The following is a 24567-nucleotide window of genomic DNA, read 5'->3' on the forward strand; positions in this document are numbered from 1 at the left end:
CTAATGCACAAACATGGCAAACATCCTCCAAAACGTATTTGATACCAACATGATAGTGAATTACAAATGTCTTGAACACCTGTAATAAAGATTAATAATAGAGCAGATTTCTGCATTCTACCTTAACTTGCCAGGTCTTTGCAGGGTGCAGTCCTCCCCCAGGACTGCATTTTAAGAAGCTCTGCAGATCTTCCTTGTGCACAGTAAAGTTTGAGAACAGATGGAGGAGTTAAAAGTAGGGAGCACTTCCTTTTGCCCTAAGTAGCTGTGGGACCTCCCACTGGACAGAAAAAAACTCAAAGGAATAGGGATTGGTTTGGAGACCTTTTAAAATTACTGGGCATTTTCTTACCTGCCAGGTATTCTCCATACAATATCCTGTTTAAATAGTATGAGGACCTTAACGTGGGAAGTGTCTTTTTCCTTTTTACAAATAAGAAACAGGCTTTCAATGTTAGTTGAATGGTCCATGTCACTTTGAATTAGTGTAAGTCACGATTTCTCTACTCAGTATTGAGTCTACTCAATAACTAGTCCTTCATTCTGCTTTGGCATTCAATGCTGCCTGTATGTCTGGTTTACCAGGCTATAACTTGAACTCACTGGAAGTCTTGCAGTTATTTGTATATACCTTGGTAGCTGAATACATTTTGCTACAGAAGTGAATCTGGTGTAATTATACTTAAAATGGTGAGGAAAATAATTGTGACTAGAGCCGTTTTTCACAGGGGAAATACAATTTGAATCTATGTTTTATATAAGGATATCTTCTCCTGTTATGTTGGTGATTTTGAATTTTTAAAATTTTCTGTCATAGAAAAATTTTAATGAGAATATAAGAATGGAGAAAAGGCAAAGAAAACATTAATTCAGAGGGTCAGTGGCTTAAAATAATGGAATGTGATTTGGCCCAAGGGAAAATAAAATCAGTATACAGCATGTTTGGCCCTGAAAGTGCATTTGGTTTTTTAAACAATTAATGCTTTGAACTAAGCTAGAAATGTATTTCTCTAACTGCTTCTCTATGGCTTTACCTGAGCAGAAGAATTTGCTGCTCTATTGCCTAGTCTCTATAATTAAATAGCCACAGATCACACACGGCCACTCAACTCTGCTGGACTTTTCTAATATGTATGTTCCCTTTCCCATTCCTTAGAATAACTGTTTCATCTTTCTCTTTTCATAACTCCTACTGCTCTCACTCCCATTCTGTTGTCATTTTCTGAAAAAAAGAGGAACCTGGACAACAACCCCCTGCCTTTTACACCACCCACTCCATTAACCCGCTAGCATTTGTTCCCAACATTCACTGCCTCTCCTCCTTTCACAGTGGACTAAAACCAGCATCCAAAGGCAACCCACCTTCACCTTCTCAAGGATAGCAATCCTGCAGTTTTTCCATCCCTCATCAGTCTGTTTCTCCTTGATCATACCCATCAGCATATAAACACATTCCAGTATTTGCTTTATTTAAGGAAAAATTACTTTTAACTTCATAATTTACATTTTTTCTGGTTCCTTTTGCAGCAAAGTTTTCTTGAAAAAGTTGCTTTCTTCCATCTCCCAACCGACTCCAGTTGCCCTTTCCATCTTCCCCAGTCCACCAAAATAACTTCATAGGGTCAACTAGTGATTTCATTTTTGCCAAATCTGTTGGTCACTTCTGTTAACTTAATTAATTTCTCTGTGACAGTGAATATCATTGACCATGCCCTTTTCCTGGTAAACTTCTTCCTCTGTTCAACCTTTTTCAGGCTTGGTTAGCTCCCTTACTCCAAATCTACATTTTCTCCAGGCAATCTCATTCCATACATGGTTTAAGTACTCTATATATGCAGATGATACCAAAATATATAGACTCAGCCTTTTACTGGTTTGACAACTCTACTTGAATGTCTAGTAGGCATCTTAAAGTTGACATCTAAAATAGACCTACCAAGGTAACGTAATGTTTTCCAAACTGGGACCCTTGAGAATAAAGAGCACTTCTGATAATTATGCCAGGACAAGAGGCATGAACTACTTATGTAAACCTAATACATAAAGGCAAACCACGGGTTTTCCTTATCACACTAAGAATGAGATCCTAATTCCTTAGATGCACCTGTCATGCTTAGCTCATCTTGTGGTACTTTCCCCATCATTCAGCTCGTCTGCCATTCTTTTTTTAGAACAATTGTGTGACCCTAGTTTCCTCATCTGGAACAGTAAACAATGATACTTAACTCTTAGGGTTGTAAAGCACAACATTCCTGGTTGGCAGTTAGTATGTGCTACACAGAAATTGGTCTTAATATCGAAACTAAGAAACTGAACATATATGCGTAGTGCAGGTTACTTGCATTTTCTGAATTAATGAATAAAAGGGTGATGTCTGCATTTTTCATAATTTTTTATAGGTGCTTGAGCATAAGACTCATTTGTTTGGTTATTTGTTAGAAAGTTCAAATTCCACAGTTGAAAGTGTGCCAGTCTTTATCTGGGAAATACTTACCTTGGAAGTAAGATTTAGAAATAGAAACTACCAATAAAGCAGTACCATCATACACTTTCCCTTATAGGCAGACCTAGATTTTCAGAATGTTTTCTAAGGTACATTTACTTCAAATGTATGTAAATTAGATCATTTCAAATTTAAGGGATTTTACAGAGAAATTTTCATAAAAGTCCCTAAATGTATTATTAAGACTCATTACTTTTGGCATGTCATTCCTTTTCTTATGCCAACTCATAAAGGATCCTTTCTATTCACAAAGTTTGAAGAGGAGCCAGAGCTTAGTAAATCTTGGCTCTGCCACTTGGCAGCTGAGTGACCAAGTCTAAATTTCAGTTTCCTTATTTGTAAAATGGGTTAAGTAATGAATTTATATAAAAGTATTTCGGGGAATAGAATTCTCGCCTGCCATGTGGGAGACTGTTCTATTCCTGGTCCATGTACTTCCCCCCAGAAAAAACAAACAAAACCAAACAACAAAAATTCAACAAATGGTGTGGCAAATAAAAGGATTCTCAAATATAAAAATAATGAAATGTGACCCTGCCATATAGCATACAAAAGTATTTTGTGGGACATAATGGTCAATTTAAAAAAAAAAAAATTTATCATACAAGTAGACTCTAATCAAACTCCTCTGGAGAACATAATACTTTTGGATGAGTGTTACTTGGTTCTTAAAGATACTCATTTATTCTAACCAGGAGACAAAAATCAAGTTTCTCTTAAAAAAATTTACTACAAGTTTGTTAATGTTTCCCTTGACACTAAGCTACAGAAACCAGATCACATTCAGATCATAGTGTTTCAGGGCTGGTGGTGAGGAAGAAGACTGGATTTGCATCCCAGATGAAATGTGGTCTATGAATAAAAATGTATTCATACTTTGAATTAAGGGCACAGTCTTGTCAGCTTCTTGGAAATGATTCCCATAGTATAAAATATCACTGATGTGCCATTTAATACTATATGAGTTCATGAAATAATAGCTCAGGGTGAAAGTTACCAACTTTATTTAAAATAAATGCAATTATTTATATTTTTAAATACAGCAAATGAGTCAGATTATCTATTTGGAGGTACAAACACAACTCAGAAGCTAAGTAAATCCATAAAATTACTGGTGCCTACAAACTGCCTGAATCACTTAAGTCTCTGCTCACTTAAGTTTTACTCTGCACTATAGAAAGAAGCAAAATAAATCAGTAAATTACTCTTCAACATTTAATGGTGCCACAGGGTTAAATACTGGCCTTCCTTTTTTGGCTTGAATTTTACCAAAGTTAGCCTCAAATTCTTTTTTGGTTCCATTCAGATTTGCAAGATGTGTATCTATTCTATAACCTAAAGAATTTAATTTTCTTATCCTGTACTGTACTATCTGTGGTGTTAACTCAAGAACCATTGGTATCTCTCTTATCTGAGCTATGGAAATCCCTACTTTCAGTAATCCCTGAATTCTCTCATCCAGAACTGGAACAGAATAATACAAAAGGGCAGGACATTTTAAAATTAATTGCCTCAAGTCATGATCTGAGCATTTAAATACATTTTTTGAGAAGGAAATACTATTCTGTATACTTCTTGGGCAAAGCTGAAAAATAAATCCTTTGAGTTTGGACACAAATTGAAGAATTTCAAAGTTTGTAAAACCTTGTCCCTCAAGAAATTCTAGCGTTTCCTTTATAGCTACAGAAGAATTTAATACAACAAATGGGTTTTGGCTTAACAATTTCAGTAGCCAAACTTTCATGTTGGCCTCAGAGCCCCCTAAATTTAGGTAACTCTCTTGGAGAATATTTATCATTTGCTTATTCCTCTCAACAGGGTTAAGAAAAATATTAGGTGCAGTCGTCAGAAATCTGCTAATGATTACATTCTTGAGTCCCAACTCTTGAAAGAACTGAATATTCAGCTTCTGGTTCTCCTGGTCTTCAACAGTAAAGAAAGATTCTGGAAACTGTTCTATTAACTTGACCAACTTTTCCTTGTTCTTGCAGACCAATTGCCAAAGTTCTCTCTGGGTGTCAACAGCAGTTGGACTACAGACAATTGCTTCTGGGCAGCATTCTTTTAAAACACGGGCTACAGAAGCCTTATTGGCACCCAGTTTTTGTAAAATATTTGCAATTTCTTCAACATAGGTTTCATCCTCTAAAAGTACCCATCCTTTTAATCTGCGTATTTTCTTAATGTCAACTGAAAATTTAGAGAGCTTTTCCACTGTTCTTTTATTTTCTTTATTTGATTGTCTATCAGTTGTGTAGGTAAAGCATGCTAAAAAAGATCGGTATTTTGGAGGTAATAGCATTTTTCTGAACGAACATAATCTGTAGGGCTGGCATCTCATCAGCAACATCCAAAACATGCCTGCAATCCACTGGCTAAGTCCCCTGTCCTGGGATTCAAAATGTTCTCAATGAATCTGTAAGAAAGAAAATGTAGGTTTCAGTATAAGGGAACATTGGCTTTTGGAACATACACAGTTAGAATTTCAGATGGAACCAATAAGGATAGGAATAAAATCAATTTAAATTACTATATAGGAAAACTAGCTACTCATGAGGAATATTAAATATATCTTTTAAAATACTGAATTGTGATATATTCCATTACCATTTAAACATAATTTATAAATATATTATCTGGGCTGTGCGACCACCTTACCAAGTAGTTATTTCCATTTTACAAACTTGCAGCAAGATCACAGAAAGTCGAAGTTTATAGACCTCAATGTTATTTTAACACAAATTCTCTTATCTACACTGTTACAATTCCTTTTAGGAGACATATATTACATACACACATTTTTTTAACTTGATGCTTAGCTGATACAGATGCTTATTAAGGAAAGGCAGGGGGAATCATCTCTAATATATTTTGGAATAAATATTTTGCCATACTGGTAACTATCATCCCAAACAAATCAGTTAGTCCATGTTATTTAAAATGAGTTAATGAACATTTGCTTGTTTTATTAGAATTATGTAAAAATCTCCTTTTATATCTAGAATTAAAGTAAGTCTTAGCCAGGTAAAAGAAATGCCATGCAACTGTCCTAGAGGAAACTTCCTTTAGGATTCTTGGGAAATCAGGTTAGCTGCAGAATGGAGAACAACTTTTAAAATAGCTATCCCAGGTTGACTGACTTAAGTACCTTTAGACTATTCTACTCTGCCTAGTATTTTGTTTGCCACTTTTTCACTTGCTACTGGTAATGAAAACATGCCCAGTTTACTTTTTTTTTCATCTTTTAGTATCTGAGGATGTTCTTAAATGTCTTAGCCTTGCCATACGTATGTGCAGTACTCGGTCATTTAGCCTGTTGGCAGCCTTCCCTAATTATATGTAGGGTTGAAAGGAAAGCCAAATACAGGCATTTCTAATCCCTTCTAATAATACCTTAGCCATATATACCAAGACTCTTCATTTTCCAGCCTGTACTGACTAATCTAAATAAATGATTATTGTATAGGGAAAAATAACAAGTAATAACTTTCCCATTTTGGTTTACCATTTATAATAATTACTTGTTGTTAGTGTCCATGGAGACTAAAACAATTGCAGGCATAGCTTCTGTTTAATTTCCAGTGGTTCAATCTGAGCTTTCTTCAGATAATTCCTCATACCGTTAGCAAAGATGACAATATTAAAGTATTTCAAAAAATGTATAAGATGACCCTGAATTTTAATAGGAAGGAAGAGATGCAACATAATGATAAAGAACCTGGGCAGATCTAGGTTTGTCCATGTGACCCTGCAAGCCTTGGGATCCACATCTATCCAGCATGGAGAAGAACACAGCTGAACTCCCAGTTCTAGAGTTAATTTACAGGTGATCTTAGGAAAATTATTTAGCCTCTTTGTGCTCAGATTAAACAAGATAGTAGTGATTAGAACAATGTCTCACAGTACATGCTCAATAAATAATAAAAATAATAACAGCTATCTGTAAAATGGAAAGAACAGCATCTAAACCTTACATGCATGTGAGGATTAACATGCATGTCAAGTACTTGACGGTGCCTGGTACGTAAGTATTCAGTAAATGGTAGCCATTATTAGGAGATAACTGAATCTAAAAGTATTTAAGTAATGACTTTAAATTGTATTTTAAACAGAAGTACATTATTTACAAGGAGTAACTGAAAAAATGTAATTCAGTTTTCCAAAATGATTTATAAATGGTTATAAAGCCATTACGCACTCACTGCAGAGTTTACCATATTCTTAAACATAAAGCAGAAAAAGTCTTTCATAATCCCAACACTTAACAGACAGCAGCTGTTCATATTTTGGCATATAATCATCCCTTTTTTTAGTATTTCTTTTTTGTTTGTTTTGTTTTTGTTTTTGCATGGGCAGGCACCGGGAATTGAACCTGGGTCTCTGGCATGGCAGGAGAGAACTCTGTCTGCTGAGCCACCATGGACTGCCCTTTTTTAGTATTTCTTGCTTCATTATTTTTAAAATACATAAAATGGGGCTGCCTTGTACATGGGAGTTTGGTTCTAAACTCAGCCTATAAAGTGAAAATGGTATGGACTTAGCATTTTCTTTGGAAATCTCTTAAACCGGCACCATGCTGGAGACCCAACATACAGTCTTTCATTAAATCCAACCCAGCCAGGGGTTCCCAAAGGTTGGAACAGATGGCAGAGTCTGGCTGAGCACCAGATATGGTAATTGGCTTGGTTTGGTTACATTATACATGACAGATCATTAAACACTGGAACCATATTCACATGCATGGCAAGATGCTTACATTGACAGAGAGACTCCTGCCAGTTGAGGCTAAGGAAACAGCAGTTGTCTCCCATTTCCTGCTTACTCTAGGGTAAGCTAAATGTGTGAAGTGCCAGGTGAATTGTCTAAAAAAAAAAAAGAGTTAAAATTGTCTGTCTCCCCAATTTTCTCTCTCTGATGAACACAAACAGGTAACTGCAAATATGAAAAGCATGAATGTTATGACTCTGTAATCAATGCACATGATATCTGATTTATTTTCTGCTTTTACTTTACAGACTTCTAGTATCTACTTTGGCATTTAAAATTCTGAAAATATTTAAAATTAGTGTATGATATATTATACAGGATAGATATACTATAATTTTTAATTCATTCCCTAACATTGAGCATTTAGGCTATTAAAACTTTCACTACTCGTTAATTATCTGTCCACATTTCATATTTTTCCCTTTAGGATGGATTCCTAGAAGTAGAATTACTGAAGAGGATATGTGTGAATGTTTTCAAGGCTAAGCTGCTAAATTTACTGCCCAGAAAAATGAACTCAGTTGACATTCTCACAAGTAATTTAAATGTTTCTCTCATCATGTTTTATTTTGAGATATGAAAAATGATACACTACCAACTTAAATTCATTTTATTTTATTACTAGTGAGGCTGAGCTTTTCTTAAACTAATTTCACCATCTTTATTTCCTTTTGTGAATAACCATTCCTGCCTTTTGGTTTTTCAGACTGTGATCTTCCTGCTTTTTAAAAAATGACATATAAATTATTAAGTCTAACAGTCTCTTCACTTTTGAAAATATTTTTCTAGTTCATTTTCAGTTGGTATCCTTAGCTTACCAGAGTGGTTCATTTTAAGTGGTCAAATTGTCCCTTTCATTTACAATTCCTACTGCTTTTTTTTTTTTAACATTTTTTTATTGATTAAAAAAAATTAACTAACACAACATTTAGAAATCATTCCATTCTACATATGCAATCAGTAATTCTTAATATCACATAGATGTATGATCATCATTTCTTAGTATATATGCATCGATTTAGAAAAAGAAATAGCAAGACAACAGAAAAAGAAATAAAATGATAATATAGAGAAAAATAAAAATAAAAATACAAAATACAAAATATATAAGAAAAAAATAAAAAAAACAAACTATAGCTCAGATGCAGCTTCATTCAGTGTTTTAACATAATTACATTACAATTAGTATTGTGCTGTCCATTTTTTTTTTTTTAGAAATCATACAATTCTACATATGCAATCAGTAATTCTTAACATCATCACATAGATGCATGATCATCGTTTCTTAGTACATTTGCATCGGTTTAGAAGAACTAGCAATACAACCGAAAAAGATATAGAATGTTAATATAGAGAAAAAAAATAAAAATAATAATAGTAAGAACAAAACAAAACAAAACAGAACAAAAACCTATAGCTCGGATGCAGCTTCATTCAGTGTTTTAACATGATTACTTTACAATTAGGTATTATTGTGCTGTCCATTTTTGAGTTTTTGTATCTAGTCCTATTGCACAGTCTGTATCCCATCAGCTCCAATTAATTCCTACTGCTTTTAAGGACTAGGCAAAAGATAAAAATTTATCCATATTTCCTTCTATATTTTTGAATTATAAAAGTTAACTCCTTGGGGTCCACGGGTGGTTCAGTGGTAGAATGCTCGCCTTCCATGCAGGAGACCTGGGTTCAGTTCCTGGACCATGCATTCAAAAAAAAAGCAATGAGAAATTAACTCCTTAATTCATTTGAAATTCCTAGATAGGAGTTGAGAATATAAGTAGATTTCATCAATAGTTTAGCCATCTTAAGAGTATCATTTTAAAAAACTTTTTATTGTGAAATATAACCTATACAGAAAAGTGGTAATTTCAAAGTTCAGTTTAACAAATAGTTTGCTCTTCAATGTATAGTATGGGTCACAGTTCTACAATTTCAGGCATTTCCCTCTGGCTGTTCCAATACACACACAAGAAACCAAAAAGAAACATCTACACAATGATTTAGCAGTGACAATCACTTGCTAAATCCTAACCTCTCTGTCACAACTCCTCCCTCTCATTTGATCAGTCTCTCTGTCTTCAGGGATATTTGATCAATGACTCTTCTAACTTATTCATGTTGAAAAGGGGTATTGGCACTATGGGGTAGGGGAATGCAACTGGTTGATGTTCTTGGAGAGACTAGTTCCTGTAAGTTTCAGGGCTTACCTGGCATAGGGACAAGCTGGAGGTTTTAAGTTACTGAAAAATAGCCTGGAGTTTTCTTTAGGGTTTTCAGGAATTTTGTTGGTTGGGGCTTGGCATACCATTTAAGCACCTTTTTTTTAAAAACAATCTTTTCCTTCGCCAAGATTTGTGATGTCTCTTTTAGTGTATATTAAATGTAGGTTCTGTTTCCTAGTTAGCCTCTATCCCCACTCCCCTCACTATTTTGCAGTTCCCTCAAAGAGCCAGGAGGCTCATTTCTGGCCTCTGATGCATACTTGGCTTCCTCTGCCATCCCATCTTAAAACATTTCTCGTCAACTCATTCTTCCATACTCCCATGTCATATCTTCTCAACTTAGATCTCCAACACTCTTCCCTATTCTCTCCACTCTTAACCAGTGTTGTCCGGGGTTCTTCCCTGCTCCTGGATATTGGGAACTCTGTAATGCTCCTTTCTTACATATTTACTCCTTCAGCTGTATCCGCCTCCCAGGTGACTCCACCCTTCACCTCTATGGCGTTTAAATACTTTCAGGCCTCTTCAAATTAAAATGACCAGTCTCTGTCATTATCCCTCCAACTAAAATCCCATCTTTCTTTTCCCTTCCCCCCAATCCTCCAGCTAATTTTTGCAGATCCTTCTCTCCTTCCAGGTCCTTTCCTACCTAAATAACTCTCAATAAGGACAAATTACATGTGGGTAGAACCAATGACTAGTTTTAAATTCATGTCTCTTAACTTTCAGCACAGTTGAAACTTTCTCCTTGAATTACTCTCTCACTTATCTTCTAGGATGTTCCATTCTTCTGGTTGTCCTCCTTCCTTCCTACACTTCTGGCCACCCATTATCTGTTTCCTCCGCAGGCTCATCTTCAGAAGTGGTTCTAAACCCTCTCCCCTTCTTACCTTGCAGTCTCCCTGGAAAATTTGTTCTCATCAAGGGCTCCAGTTAATCCACTTGGACTCCTCTACAGCATCTTCTCAAAATGTGATCCTGTCACCTCCCTGCAATAAACTTTTCAATGGTACTTTAGGATAAAGACAAAAAAAAAAAATTAAATAAAAAAATAAAACACAGTGACTTACCATGACCAACAAGGACCCCTTGTCTGAGCTCTACTCCAACTATTCTGTCTCCCTACACTAGCCACACCTGCTTCCTTTCAGTCGTAAGAGTTTTTATCTATTCCCATCATGCTGTCTTTGAAGATGGCTGTTTTCCATGCCCGAAATGTTTCCATCTAGTTAACTCCTAGATCTACGTGTCCGTTTTTCAGGGAAATATTCTCTTGACTTGACCTTGGTGAATAAAATTCCCTGCTCCCAATACAGGCTTTGAGGGCTGTATGGTGCTGCTCCTCTGCACCGTCATGGCTGTAATGCTCACGTGGGCATTTCTGTCTCGTCATTAGTAAGCTCCATGAAGGCAGGGACTGTGTCTTTTTTTTTTTAAACGGCTAATTTGTTTATTGGAGTCCACATTCTTGTCAATGGTTCATTATTTTGCAAGGTTACAGCTTTGCCCTTTACCATGAGCTTTTTTTTTTTTTTTTTAACAACATTGATTTTGCAAAGCACTTTGGGTATATGAAGAACAAGAGTTAGATTCCTTGAAAGTCACTCTAATTCAGGGTTTCTCAACTTTGGCACTATGACACTTTGGGGTAGGTAATATTTTTTATATTAGAGGAATTGTATGTTTACAGGAAAATCAATTGTAAAATGCAGAGTTCAAATACACTACCATATTATTGATACCTTGTGTTAGTGCAGTACATTTGTTACAATTCATGAAAGAACATTTTTTATTATTGTACTATTAGCTATAGGCCATCATTTACTATAGGGCTCCCTGTTTGTACTGTACAGTCCTATGTTAAACATAAAAAAATGTTTATTTTTACGGTGAAAAATAACACATATACAAGAAAGCAATAAATTTCAAAGCACAGTGCAACAGTTATAGAACAAATTTCAGAGTCTGGGTATGGGTTACAATTCCACAATTTTAGGTTTTTACTTCTAGCTGCTCCAAGACACTGGAGACTAAAATATCAATATAATGATTCTGAAATCATACTGATTTGTTAAATCCTATCTTAATGTTAAAACTCCACCTTCTCCTTTGCTCTTTCTCCCAATGTTCAGGGGTATTTAGGCTATGTCTGTTCTAACTTTTTCATATTGGAAAGGGCTGTCAATAATAGGGGGTAGGGGGATGGAACTAGTTGATGTTCTGGAGAGACTGGCCCCTCTGAGTTTCAGGATTTATCTGGCCTAGGAACCTCCTGGAGGTTGTAGGTTTCTGGAAAATAATCATAGTGCATGGAACCTTTGTAGAATCTCAGATAAAGCCCTAGGTGTTTTTTAGGGTTGGCAGAAATGGTTTTGGCTGGGGTCTGGCAAACCATAAGTAGCAATTTCTAGCTAAAGCTTGCATAAGAACACCCTCTCAGCCACTGATACCTCATTTGTTACAACTCTTTCCCCCTTTTTGGTTAGGAAGGCATTGTCAATCCCAGGGTGCCAGGGGGACTATCACCCCAGGTGAAAAGTTGTGTCCCATGTAGGGGAGAGGTTAAGAATTTCACTTGCAGAGTTGGGCTCAAAGAGGGAGAAGCCACATCTGAGCAACAAAAGAGGTCCCCTGGAAGTAACTCTTAGGCTTATCTATAGGTAGGCTAATCTTCTCTGCTACATAAATAAGCTTCACAAGAGCAAGCCTCCAGATCAAAGTCTTGACCAATGTTTGAGACAGTATCAGAGTTTTCCCCAGTGGTTTAATAGTTTAATTTAATAGTTTAATAGTTCCGTATTTTTTCTTCCATTCCTCAGGGGACTTTGCCAATACATTTTAATTATCTGCTCAACATACTCTGGGATGTATCTGGGCATTACATTATGCTATAAAGAATTACAAGCCCTCAGTCCCATTCTGTACTCCTTGGGTTTGGGTTATTTAAATGATCTATCCATACAAATTGAGTTAGATTATATGCTACAGAAAATTTAGGTTCAAAACAAAGTAAACCCCTCTTACTTTGGTCTAAGAGAGTAAGTGAAGTTCTAAAATACAGACATTGTCTTCCTTACTCCTGTATTCTGACCTTAGTCCCAACCCAGTTGGCTTTGTTCTTATCTAAAATTGAAGCCTGATCTCTTTTTCAATTTCTTTAACAGTTGTTGTATGTGGCAATACTGACTTTCAGAACTGCAGACCGCCTATTCTGAGTCTTGGGTGTCACAGGTACCCAAAATTCCAGGGAGATACCAACTTATACATATACAACACAGCCTCTCTGCTCCAGACTAAATATGACTGCTATAAAAGTTTAACATCTAGGCCACAATTTTCTAAATGAGGCTATACAATATTTGCTCTTTTGTTTCTGGCTTATTTTGCATCACATAATGTCCCATAGGTTCATTCACAATGTTGTATGCTTCATTTCTTTCTGTATAAACACAATATCCAATCATATATATACTCCATAGTTCGCCATTCTACTTCTCCGTCAGTGCGTCCTTCAGCTACCATCATGCATAATGTCCAAAGTCAACAGTCCATCAATACTCTCAATTTTCGACAAGTTTCATTGCTTTCAAGAGAAAAATAACCGATAAACACACCCTTACCAAGTAGAAAATCCAAACCTCTCCTTAACCCTTGTGCTCCCTACCAACCCATTATTTACGCTAGTATTGCTGTGGTACTGTTGATGTCTTCTTGTTAAACACAGGCCAGAGCATGCAGCAGTAGTTTTCCCCCATGCCCCAAATACTATAAACTCTTTGCACAGGATTCATACCTTTGAAGTAATTCATGCAAGAAGTTATTTATATTTGTAGTGTTAATCGGTGGGATACATGACTCTGTACAACCCCCTTCAATCATGTTCATCTTCAATATGGCAGTATTACTTGTAGACCCACTAATGAACTGCCTTCACTTCTATCCATTCCTTTACATTTAACTTCAACCTCATTATCTAACTGTTCACCCGTCTCTAGCTTCCATGTATCTCTAGGCCCCTATATTCTATATTATAAGCCTCAGAGTTTACCTTTAGCATGGTCATAAAAGCAAAATCATACAGTATCCTTTGGTGTCTGGCTTATTTCAGTCAGCATTACGTCCTCAAGGTTTATCCATCTCGTCATGTGCTTCAGAGTGTCATTTCTGCTTACTGCTGCATAATATTCCATTGTATGTACATACCACATTTTGTTCATCCACTCTTCTGTTGATGACCACTTGGACTGTTTCCATCTTTTGGCGACTATGAATAATGCTGCTAATAATGCGGCTAAGAACATTGGTTCTGTCTGTTTTGTTCACTACTGTGTTCCAATGAATTAATGAATTGCTCCTCTACCCTCTGTCTGGATGTCAACACTGATGTTAGGAGGCATTCTGGGTAGGTGACCCTCCTGTGCACTCTCCTTTAGCACCCTGCCCTTGACCCCACTGTAATACTTACCACATTCTTACCTGTTCTTCTTCATTCACTGAACTATTAGGTTTTTTAAGTTCATGCTGTGTGTCAGGATTAGGTTAGGCACTAACTCTTGAGCTGAAACAACACTACATAACTTTTCTTTGGATCACAGGCCCCCCTGAGAACTTGATGAGAACCACAGGCTCTCTTGCCAGAAAAAAGACCCACACCCACAACATTCTGCAATGCTTTTCCCAGTGGTTTCATAAGGATTTACAGACCTCCTTGCAGTCCAGAATGAACAACCTGCACCAGAATGCAAGTACTGGGAGGGCAGAAATTGAATCCTGTTCTCTTTTATCCCCAGTATTCAGTATTGAGCAAAGAACTTGGTTCACAGAGCAACAAAATCAGTTGTAAACTGAAACTTGATGAACAAATCAAGGTCATGAGGCAACTTAATGTAGTGGGTAAAACCGGGGGCTACTGGCATCAGTATGCCTGTACCTAATTACTGGCTACTAGTTGTTGTGTGACTTGCAGTTTCTTCATCTCTCTGTGCCTTAGTTTGAGCATCAGGAAAATGGGAACACCACCTCACTTGGTGATTGTGAAGTTTAAATGCATTAATAATGCCATACATCACAGTGTTCTAGTTTGCTAGCTGCCGGAATGCAACATACCAGAGACGGATTGGCTTTTAATAAAAGGGGATTTATTTCATTAGTTTTTCAGAGGAAAGGCAGCTAACTTTCAACTGAGGTTCTTTCTTATGTGGGAAGGCACAGGGTGGTCTCTGCTGGCCTTCTCTACAGGTCTCTGGGTTCCAACAACTTTCCCGGGGGTGATTTCTTTCTGTACCTCCAAAGGCCTGGGCTGAGCTGTGAGTGCTGAGATGAGGTATGCTGAGCTGCTTGGGCTGTGCTACATTGTGCTCTCTCATTTAAGCACCAGCCAATTAAGTCAAACATCATTCACTGCAGCAGGCACGCCTCCTAGCCAACTGCAGATGTAATTAGCAACAGATGAGGTTCCGGTACCATTGGCTCATGTCCACAGCAACAGAACTAGGTGCCTTCACCTGGCCAAGTTGACAACTGAATCTAACTACTACACACAGAGTATTCAAAAACTCTTCACATGTACTAACTCATTAAGTCCTTAAAACCCATTTTAAAGATGAGGAATCAGATGCACATAAAGTAACTTGTGAAAGGTTGCACAGCTAATAAATGGCTGAGGTTGTATTCCAACAGACCAGCTTGGCTTCAGGGCCCTGCAGTATTGCCTAAATACATGTCAAGTGCCTATTAGACTAGTACCTGGTACTCAATAAACATCACAGCTATCATTATTCTAAAGAAGCTAAAATCATATTAAGAACAGGTCAAGAATTCAGCTTAAAACAATTTTCTTGACTTTCCAAATGCACCATGGTTTTCCATATTTTTAAAGTTTTTTTTTTTTAAACTTAAATTTCCATGTGTTTTAAACCAAGACTATGCAAATCAAAACCCCATTGGCACCAAATTATTACTTACCTCTCTTACTAGACTCCAAAAGTTCCTTGAGGGTACTGGCTGTGATTTCCAGTCATTTCTGCATCCCACCAGTTACTAGGGTTCAGTAAGATTTGGTTGTCCCACGTTTTAGAAAAAGCTACATTAAAAAAAAAAAGAACCTCTGGATTCTAGGACTATGAAATGATATTCACTTGAACTATTTGAAAGTTTAGTTCACAAACTTCGAAAGACTCAGCTAAATTCATGCTTTGTGTCCAATACATAGTGATGCACTTGGTAAATAATGGGAGCTATTCTCTGCTGCTCCATATTTCTTTAGCCTTTTGAAGGAGTGCAATCCGCTTATGATAAGCACAATTTTCATATATACATAATAAACTCTACAACTCCATTAATTTCAATTAAATTCTACTTTTATAACATGTTTGAGCAGCTGGCAGTTTCAAATTAATCCCAGTGTTTCTAAACATAAAAACACTAGATACAGTCTAATTGAATTAGGCTAGGTTTTGATTTGGGTTACTGAAATCCTCTGTAAGCAGGATAATATTCAGATGTAAAAAAAAAAAGGAAAAAGCCAAAAGTCAACAGAACCCAGAGAAAAAGGAGAAGACATCGCCACGTGCATTGCCATGTGACAGAAAAGCCAGTCCCAGAACACAACAATCTTTAGGGAGAAAGTATCGCCTTACTGTCACCTGGATTCTGGACTTCTCCTAGCCCCAATACCAAAAGCCAATAAATCCCCATAGTTCGAGCCAACCAAATTCTGTGGTATTTGTTTTAGAAGCCAGGGAACTAAGGAAATGAGGGGAGATCGACTCCTGTTTAATCAATCTCATGTCAAAACAGTGTAGGCTATGCAGGGTCCGAAGGTAGAATTCTCGCCTGCCATCTGGGAGACCAGGGTTCAATTCCCAGTCCATGCACTTCCCAAAAAACAAACAAGAATTCAACAAAAATGGTGCTGCAATAACGGGATGCTCACATGGAAAAATAATGAAATGTGACCCCACCATACTGCATACAAAAGAATAAAAAACTGTGTAGGATAGCACATGAGAATAGAAACCAATAAGAAGCTAGAATTCTTGTCTTTGTGGCGGGAAGGGGTTAATAGAATGAGGGGTACTTTCACTTTTCAGCACCACCTTACAAACCCCATTTCCTAAGCCATCAGGGCCAGCCCTGTCTTGGTTCTTTCAAGCCTTCCTTTCCTTCAGTTATGCAGAACAGATCCCTCCAGAAGCTTCATATCTGTTACATGGCCTGGACTCCCATGTACTAGTTGAGAGGACTTATTGGTTAAAAGAGCCCTTTTCCTCAAAACTTCTAATCCCTTTCTATCCTAAGATATGGCATTTCTATCCTAAGATATGGCATTTCTATCCACCTGCGCATAATTGAACTAAAAGGAATCACTTCAGAGTTTTAGACAAACCAAAGTTTCTTTTTTGTAGTCTTTTCCATGTTGTGGGTCACAGAATTGAGGGAGCCATAATTATAATTAGTTAATATGTGAAACATTGTCTTCCCCACATGCTTAAAATAACTAATCCATATAATTGACCTATCTAAATGCTCTTCATTCTTTCCTATTAAAAATAAGATATAAAGCATGTTTCCAGGACTTAATCTTCAAAAGGTAAGGTGATTCAGGACCAAGGTTAAATAATCTGGTATTTTTAAGTATCAGGAAATATATTTGAATTTAAAAACAAAATAACCTATTTGCTCACGTCCCAGGCTTTACAGCCACTTTGCTTTAGAAGCCACATTGAGATTTTTAAGCCTTTGAAGCGTTCTGACCAGTGGCTTCAGGAATGAAGTTTTGTTTAGAAAGCATAAGACCTTTGTTGTTGATTGAAACTTGGCTTGATGCCTCTATACAACTAAATAATTAGAAAAAAATACATTTAAACAAGAAGCAGATGCTTTCTGTAGATGTCTATTTTCACTGTACAGAATAAATAGAAGTTTTCAACTCTGCATTTACTCTTTGGATATGGTGCATACCAATGAATCTTTATTTAAAGCATAGTGTGCTCCTTTTACAAAGGTAAAGGAAATAGGGGTCCTCTGGGGTACTTTTTCCTCCAAAACACTTTCTGCTCCAAGAAAACTAAACGAGGTTATTCATTCTCCATTATTCTTTCGTTTACTCCCATACCTGGTACTGAGCCAGTAGATCTGCAAAGAAATGGAGGGAAAGCTGGTGCTGAATGCAGGGATGGCAGGCCCTGCTGGGGATGGGTAGTTTATAATTGGCAACAGACAACAAACATACTACACATGTTAAATGTTCATCTTAGCTGCAAAATCAATTAAGAAGGAACTATACCCAGGCAAGGGAAAATAGAGGGCAGGACATGACAGGAAAACTTTGTAAATGGAGGGAAGATTTCTAGAGTTTCTTTATCAGAGACCTGCTGCTATGTCAACATACTAGTAAGGAGAGTACATTTTCGGTTTGTCTTCTCAACTAGGAAGCTACATACTGGGTTCCTGAGCCAATTTTAAGTGCTTGAGATACAAAACAAACAAACAAAACCACTAGGGCCCTAGGCAGAGGATCTCCTGGGCTGACCCAAAGGCCACAGTCGTCACCTCAAGCGGGACCGTAGCTTCTCTGGCCTAGGCCTGGCAGGCTCAGCTGACCAGCCGGGGCGAGATCAGTTCCGCGGTGGGCGACTGTGCTGGGATCTAAAGTTCAAACCCAGGGGCGGAAGACGACGACTCACCTGGTGGGGTTCGCTCCGTGTAAGGCGCAGTCTGTCCCGGGTCTCTGGCTTCTTCCCTCCTCCCTCGGTCGAGGATAAGCAAATCAGGTCGCCTCCGGAGGGCTGGGGCCTGGTTCCCGAACGGCATAGGGAAACCTGGTGCAGGTAGGCCCCCAATTTCCCTCAGGTACCGCCCCTTGCTACTTGCCCTTCACCCGCAGCCAATGAATGCACGGGAAACAAGTGAGCCCAGAGTCACTCTTGTGCCAGCCAATTGGGGAGCGGGATACAGTGACGTACCCTCCCTACAATACAGCAGGGGCAGGGTGAGAGGCCGGTTCGCGTAAGAATCAGCTTTCCCGGGACTGGTTCTTTGTGCCAGTAATTATAGCCGCTGGCATTTTCACAGCCTTTCCTTTCCCGCATTTTAGGCAACTGGGAAAAAGTAGAAATCACCCCGAAACGGCAACATTTTTGAGATAGCCATTCTAACCCCCCCAAATAAATCAACGACCCAATGTACAAAGAAAAAACTGTAATTACAAACAAAACAGAAAATTTTCTCTGCAACACATCAACGATTCCCTCTCATCCCCAGCAGCCAGTGACCGTGTCTGACTCATTTTTACAAGCCTCCAGCCCCAGCCATTCTTTTTGTTCTCTACCATCTTCACCTGAATTTCTCCTTAGTCAAACTCGATGTCTCACATTTATTCTCTCATTTATCCATGCAACTAATAATATTTACATATGCACAAGCATGTGATGTTGACAATTGAAAGGACAGGGTGGACGGACACCATAGGGAATAAGATACATTCTCTGCCCTCGTGGAGCTTACATTCTAGAGGAGGAAAAAAACAAGAATGTGATTAATCACAACTAGAATTAATTTTCCAAGGAGAGTGCCCTAGTTGTCTGTTTTTGTGTGGTGATGGATTAGGAAAGCTAATGTTTTCTCTGGCCTGCGGTCCTGGCCTTTATGACCCTTAACACACTGCCCTGCAATGCTTCTAGATTTTCCTCTTACTTTCTGGAGCTCCTTGTGGATTCTGATTATCTTCCTATGCAATATCCTTGGTACACAGAAGGGTCTCAGGAAATGGTAACTAAATCTTTTGAGTCTCTCTACCTTTAGTACCTAACTTGTGCTCAGTAGACTTTGTTGAAAAGGAATAGCACTTGCACTTTTACTGAACAGAGTAGCAGCAAGGATCCTGGTTTCTTATCTCAAGATAACTCTCATCTCCAGGGTTTCTACAGGTAACTGATATGCTAATAAACGGTAGGTGGGTTCATGACTGGTGTGCTGTTTGAAAGGATTTATGTACCCTGGAAAAGCCATGCTTTAATCCTAAACCATCCCGTGGGAGCAACTGTTTCTTTTAATTCCTATTTAATAATGTAGGTTGGAAACTTGATTAGGTTATCTCCATGGAAATTGACTCACCCAATTGTGGGTATTCACCTTGTATTAGAGGGTGATGTGACTCCACCCATTCCAGGTGGGTCTTGATTAGTTTACTCGAATCCTTTAAAAGAGGAAGCATTTTGGAGAACGTTGGAGAATGATGAGCCACAAAGACAGAGTCCACAAGCCACCGACCTTTGGAGAAGAAGTACAACACCCCGGGGGGTGCTTCATGAGACAAGAAGCCTGAGGAAAAGCTAGCAGACATCACCATATTTACCATGTGCCTTTCCAGTTGAGAAAGAAACCCTGAACTTCATTGGTCTGTCTTGAGTAAAGGTAAGCTCTTGTTGGTGCCATAATTTGGACATTTTTACAGACTTGCTTTAATTTGGACATTTTCACAGCGTTAGAACTGTAAACTTGTAACTTATTATATTTTCCCTTTAAAAAGTCGTTCTACTTCTGGTATATTGCATTTTGGCAGCTAGCAACTCGAACTAGTAACCCTTCTCCTTTTGAGTCACCCTTATACTAAAACCCTGTTATTCATGGATTTACTGAATACTTTTTCCCGAAATACATGAATTTGAGGTCCAGACTAACCAAGTATTAGGGTGCTAGCAATTTGTACCATGGCTCCATGTGATTGTGTGAGGAATGACAACTACATATGACCCTGTGCATTATAATCAAAATTTGAAATTTTATTAAATTAATGTTACCCTATGTTCTCTCTCCATCTCAAGTATTAAACAGTACATTTCTAGGACCAAACAGACAGAAAAAAATATTTGGATGGAGCAAAGGGGGAAAGAGCCTACTATTTTGCATATTATCTACAATAAAATTTTTTAGAAGTACAAATGTATGTTTGAAATTGTGGGAAGATCTTGAAGTTTCTAGCTTATAAAATATGTACTAAAAATGATACTGATATCATTGTCTTTATATCCCAAATTTACTAATTTAAGTAATGTAAAAAAGGTAAAGTTGATTCATCAAAAGCTTAGTTCCCTCAACTCAATTTTTGCAAATTGCCCAGCACAGTTTTTGGTAATAAGAGTTCAAGAAGCATTTGCTGAGTGAATAAAAGGTCTAAATCCCTCAACCACTGATTCACCCATCTTGGAGGTTTTCAGGACACTAACTGTTCTTCTAGTCAGGGGGAACACACTGTAGTCAAATATAGTGCATTTACCAATAGGGGCACGTTTATTGATACCTCTGTTTCCCTTTTACTGCTTCTTAGCCACACTTTAAACCCAACTGAAAAAAGTTTTTGGAAAACCACACACACACATACACCCATTAAAAAAGAAAATAAAATACTACAAAATTCAAAGTAATATATCAATGCCCATGATATTAAAAATGCTTATTTATTCACATTAAAACAGAACCCTCCACTCCCAGATGGGGATGATAATCTCAGGCCTATGAATTTCTCAAGTCTGCATAGTGCAATGAGGTCTAAAGAGTACGGTGTAAAGTATAGGTATCATGAAAAACAACTAAAATAGTACTCCTTATTAATACTGAAGAAAAAAGATACATTTTTTCTCTCAGTAATTAAATTTGTTGATCATTGTTAGTGATTACCTGGATATTTTTTTAAAAATGCATATCATCCCCAAATATTATTGCTCAAATTAATCTTAACAATTACTTTTAATACAATTATCATACTGCACATCCATCACTAGTGGAGATGGGGAAACAAAAAGCCACTGGTTGTAATTCCAAATGGCAAGAGCCTAATGGACAACAGTAAATGGGTAATAATAATAATAGTAATAATAATGGCAGCTAATCAGAGTGTGGTGTTCAGTTATACAGATTGCGCACTGCACAATCCAGGGTGCAAGGCAACACTGCAGCCTTGTAGCTAACATTTATTGTGCCTCCCAAATGCCAGGCACTGTTATGGGAACTTCACAAACGACTATGAAGCAAGTTCTACACTCTTATCCCCACTTTACAGATAAGAAAAAAGAAGACAGGTTAGGAACTTGCTTGAGATCTCAAAGCTAATGAGTGGCAGAGCCAAATATCCTTCACTGTAATTATCATATTACCTAACTCATTTGAAAAAAATCCATTTGGTTTTAAATCTCTCAGAGATAATTCTACATTTAAAAAGTATAAAGTATTTGGAAGACAATATTCTTACTTGAAATAATAAATTTGAAAAATAAATTTTCCTACATATATGTTAGGTATGCATTCAGAATAGTGTCATGTGGGTTACAGAAATTTGTTTCTGTAATTTATAATCAAATCTCATACCAATGCTTTCCCTTTACCAAAAAACAAAAACAAAAAAGAAAGCAAAAACAAAACAAAACAAAAAAACAAGAAAAACAAAAACAGGAAATAAAAAACAACCACTAAATACACAAGTTCCATATTTGCATATATTTTAATAACAAGGTCACTTTAGCTGTAAATGAACGAAAAAAGGGAGACACGGAGATTTTAATACATGAAACTTTTACAATTCTGGGTTAAAACAGGCATACATTAAGTTTAAAACACATACAATTGTGTTAACAGACTACGACTACCAATTTTGATTACAGACATTTTCTGAAACATTACTGAAGAGCGCAAAGTTTGATCAAACAATGATGTCAAGAAAATTTTGTCCTAAAATTTTAACAAAGTCTTTTAAGAAAGTCTAAAAACCACATGGACTCTATTATCCCACACTGACTCTCAAAACTTTGATTTTTTTTATCAGGATATCAGTTTGCAACTTTAACTTTATCAAAAATATATTGATGGGTCTATACTAATTGTGACTATTTATATTTACATTAAACAAATTCTTTTACCAAGTTCTTTATATACAAATTATCATTTGTCCTCTGCGAAATTCATTGAAAAGTTAAAAACCACAGAAATGTCATTAAAAACAATGTATTGCAAAATGTAACTAAGTTCCCATCAATGAAGGACATTTTAAAATAATTTAACTGAAAAAGTATTGAACTCCCCATCAATTTCAGCTGCAACAGTATTCCTCTTGAATGTTTTCTGTGATTAAAGCGGAAAAAAGCTGGGTAAAGTTTGATGCAAGGAATTAAATGATAAAAACTTGATCAGTGTTTACCAATCTTATCTTAAAGAAATTTACAGTCTAATTAGGTTGGTGCACACACACATGCACACACACAAACTACACAATTAAAAAATACAAATAGTTTGAGATAACTGAAGAAACAAAAAGTCTCTAAAAGCTGGCAAATACACTGTATAAATGGTTTTTTGTATTCATTTAAACCACAAAATGGTATACCAAATCCAATTATACTAGGATATAGGCATGGTTTTTTCAAACTTCTTCAAGTATTTTCAAGAATTTCAATTAGTCCCCAAAAGGAAAGAATTTATATTTTACAAGTACCACAGATAAAAGATATGTGGAAACATGTAAGAGGCAAAGATTTGGGAGAAAGTTCATTAAGGCATTATATTAATACTATAAACAGGTTGCTTTAATTAAAAGTTTTAGACTCATGGCCACACTAAGGAAATGAAAAAGATGTCATTTTTTTTAAGAAAAGACTTGACCACAAAATCATAAACTTTTCAAATTTAAAGATCATGGATCCAGGACAACCATAAAACAGAGTACAGCACTCCGTCTAGTACAGACCTGTTTTTTCTTGTCTAATAATTAACTGATTTTATAACAGCCACTTAACAATTTATACTTCAGGTGATCTGTTTTGAAAATAGAGATAAGTTCTATTTTGGAAATCATTTTAATTTATGTTAATTATACACGCTAAATAAAGCCAAGAAATGAAGCTCTAAAATATTTACCTAATTGGTGCTTTGTCGCTGGACTTTTGGACCGATACCCTGCATCTCCTCTTCCTGACTAGGGCGTTTCCCACTGCTAAGACCAGGACCCATGGAGCTTCTTCCTACACATTAAAAAGTGTACATTTAAGATAGAAAAGGGGAAAAGAATAGTGTGCTCTAAAGTTTTGTTCTTACCTTGCTTCAATAGGTGAATTTGCTGACTGTCTCCATGAGCATAATGTAAAATACCACTCCCTTGAGAGCAACCTATTGGTATTTAAAACACAACAGAATTACTTACATTAAATTCCAAGTTATATGTATTAAACTACAAGCCCAATTCTTAGTATTTGAATTAAAGGTCTTCTATGCTGCAAGGACTAAACCTCAATCCTCTGTATGAAAATCATGTACAAATAAGGAAAAATTTAAATTTAGGCTATAAAAATGCTGACAGTCAAAAGGAAAAATTATTGATAATAATTTTCCAAAGAACATTTTACTGCATAAAACTATTAAAAACTTGATGTGAATGAACACATAAGGGCAACAGTGAGATATACAGACTTTCTTCACCCCGTTCCTCCCTGCCTCTCCAAAATACACTGCCTTGGCGATACAGAAAAGGGTTAGCCAAAGCGAGTTAATTAAAATCATAAGACAAACACTATCTGGCAGTTACCTAACCTGATCAATTATATCAACCCTTCCAACAAAGAATCCAGGAAAATGGACTGGCTAGAACATACAAGTATGCTTTAGAGAAACATCTTTGTTAGTGTGTCCCAGTTATGGGAAAATATGAGCACTCTGGTCCCTAAAAAGGTAAATTCATGATTTGAACAGACTATATCTGAAGATAATCTATTTATTTCTGCTTGAGTTACATGCTCATCAAGATCTTCCTGAAAAAAGAATTCGGCTTTTCAGATAACTTAAAATAGGGAAAGTTGATGTGCTGGGCCACAATGTGGCCTACCATAACTGGAAAGGGATATTCCTATTATAAATTAATAAACCAGTGCTCCCTACTGATATTTCGATAAGATTTCAAAATTTCTAGCCTGCTATTCACAGAATGGTTATCTCTAATTATACTGAAAAGTTCAGTCTTTGGACTTGTAAGGCTGAAGGTCAGCGTCTGGACTACTGGCAAATTCAACAGTGAACGGTGCTATTCCTGGT

General features: G+C 36.8%; 2 protein-coding genes across 7 annotated transcripts in view; both read right to left on the bottom strand.

The window, feature by feature from the left end:
• Positions 1–3490: 3490 nt before the first annotated feature.
• MTERF2 (mitochondrial transcription termination factor 2) lies at positions 3491–21719 on the bottom strand. Of its 5 annotated transcripts, none has more exons than XM_077168622.1 (5): positions 18180–21718; positions 15457–15574; positions 10383–10481; positions 7260–7365; positions 3491–4919 (listed from the first exon to the last, which is right to left on the bottom strand). In XM_077168622.1, the coding sequence occupies exon 5, from the start codon at positions 4860–4862 to the stop codon at positions 3705–3707; it is 1158 nt and encodes a 385-aa protein (XP_077024737.1). In that variant the 5' UTR covers positions 4863–4919; positions 7260–7365; positions 10383–10481; positions 15457–15574; positions 18180–21718; the 3' UTR covers positions 3491–3704. The 5 variants fall into 5 exon arrangements, with proteins under 5 accessions (XP_077024737.1, XP_077024738.1, XP_077024734.1 ...); XM_077168623.1 differs by having other exon boundaries at positions 10383–10491; XM_077168619.1 differs by having other exon boundaries at positions 10383–10504.
• A 253-nt stretch (positions 21720–21972) lies between these two features.
• Positions 21973–24567, bottom strand: part of CRY1 (cryptochrome circadian regulator 1) — a 107660-nt gene continuing 105065 nt past the window's right edge. Inside the window, exons 11-13 of one of the 2 annotated variants that reach the window (XM_077168618.1) lie at positions 23578–23649; positions 23401–23500; positions 21973–22608 (exon numbers count right to left, since the gene is read on the bottom strand). In XM_077168618.1, coding sequence (XP_077024733.1) covers positions 22449–22608; positions 23401–23500; positions 23578–23649 — 332 coding nt within the window. In that variant the 3' untranslated portion in view covers positions 21973–22448. Of the gene's footprint in view, positions 22609–23400; positions 23505–23577; positions 23650–24567 lie in introns of both variants that reach the window. The other variant, XM_077168617.1, reaches the window with a different exon arrangement.

The sequence above is a fragment of the Tamandua tetradactyla genome, chromosome 7 (genome assembly GCF_023851605.1).
Source record: "Tamandua tetradactyla isolate mTamTet1 chromosome 7, mTamTet1.pri, whole genome shotgun sequence".
In the NCBI taxonomy this organism is placed as follows: Eukaryota; Metazoa; Chordata; class Mammalia; order Pilosa; family Myrmecophagidae; genus Tamandua; species Tamandua tetradactyla.

Coding starts and splice junctions, on each gene's coding strand:
- MTERF2 (XM_077168621.1), bottom strand. CDS start 4,862: ATGTTTTGGATGTTGCTGATGAGATGCCAGCCCTACAGATTATGTTCG.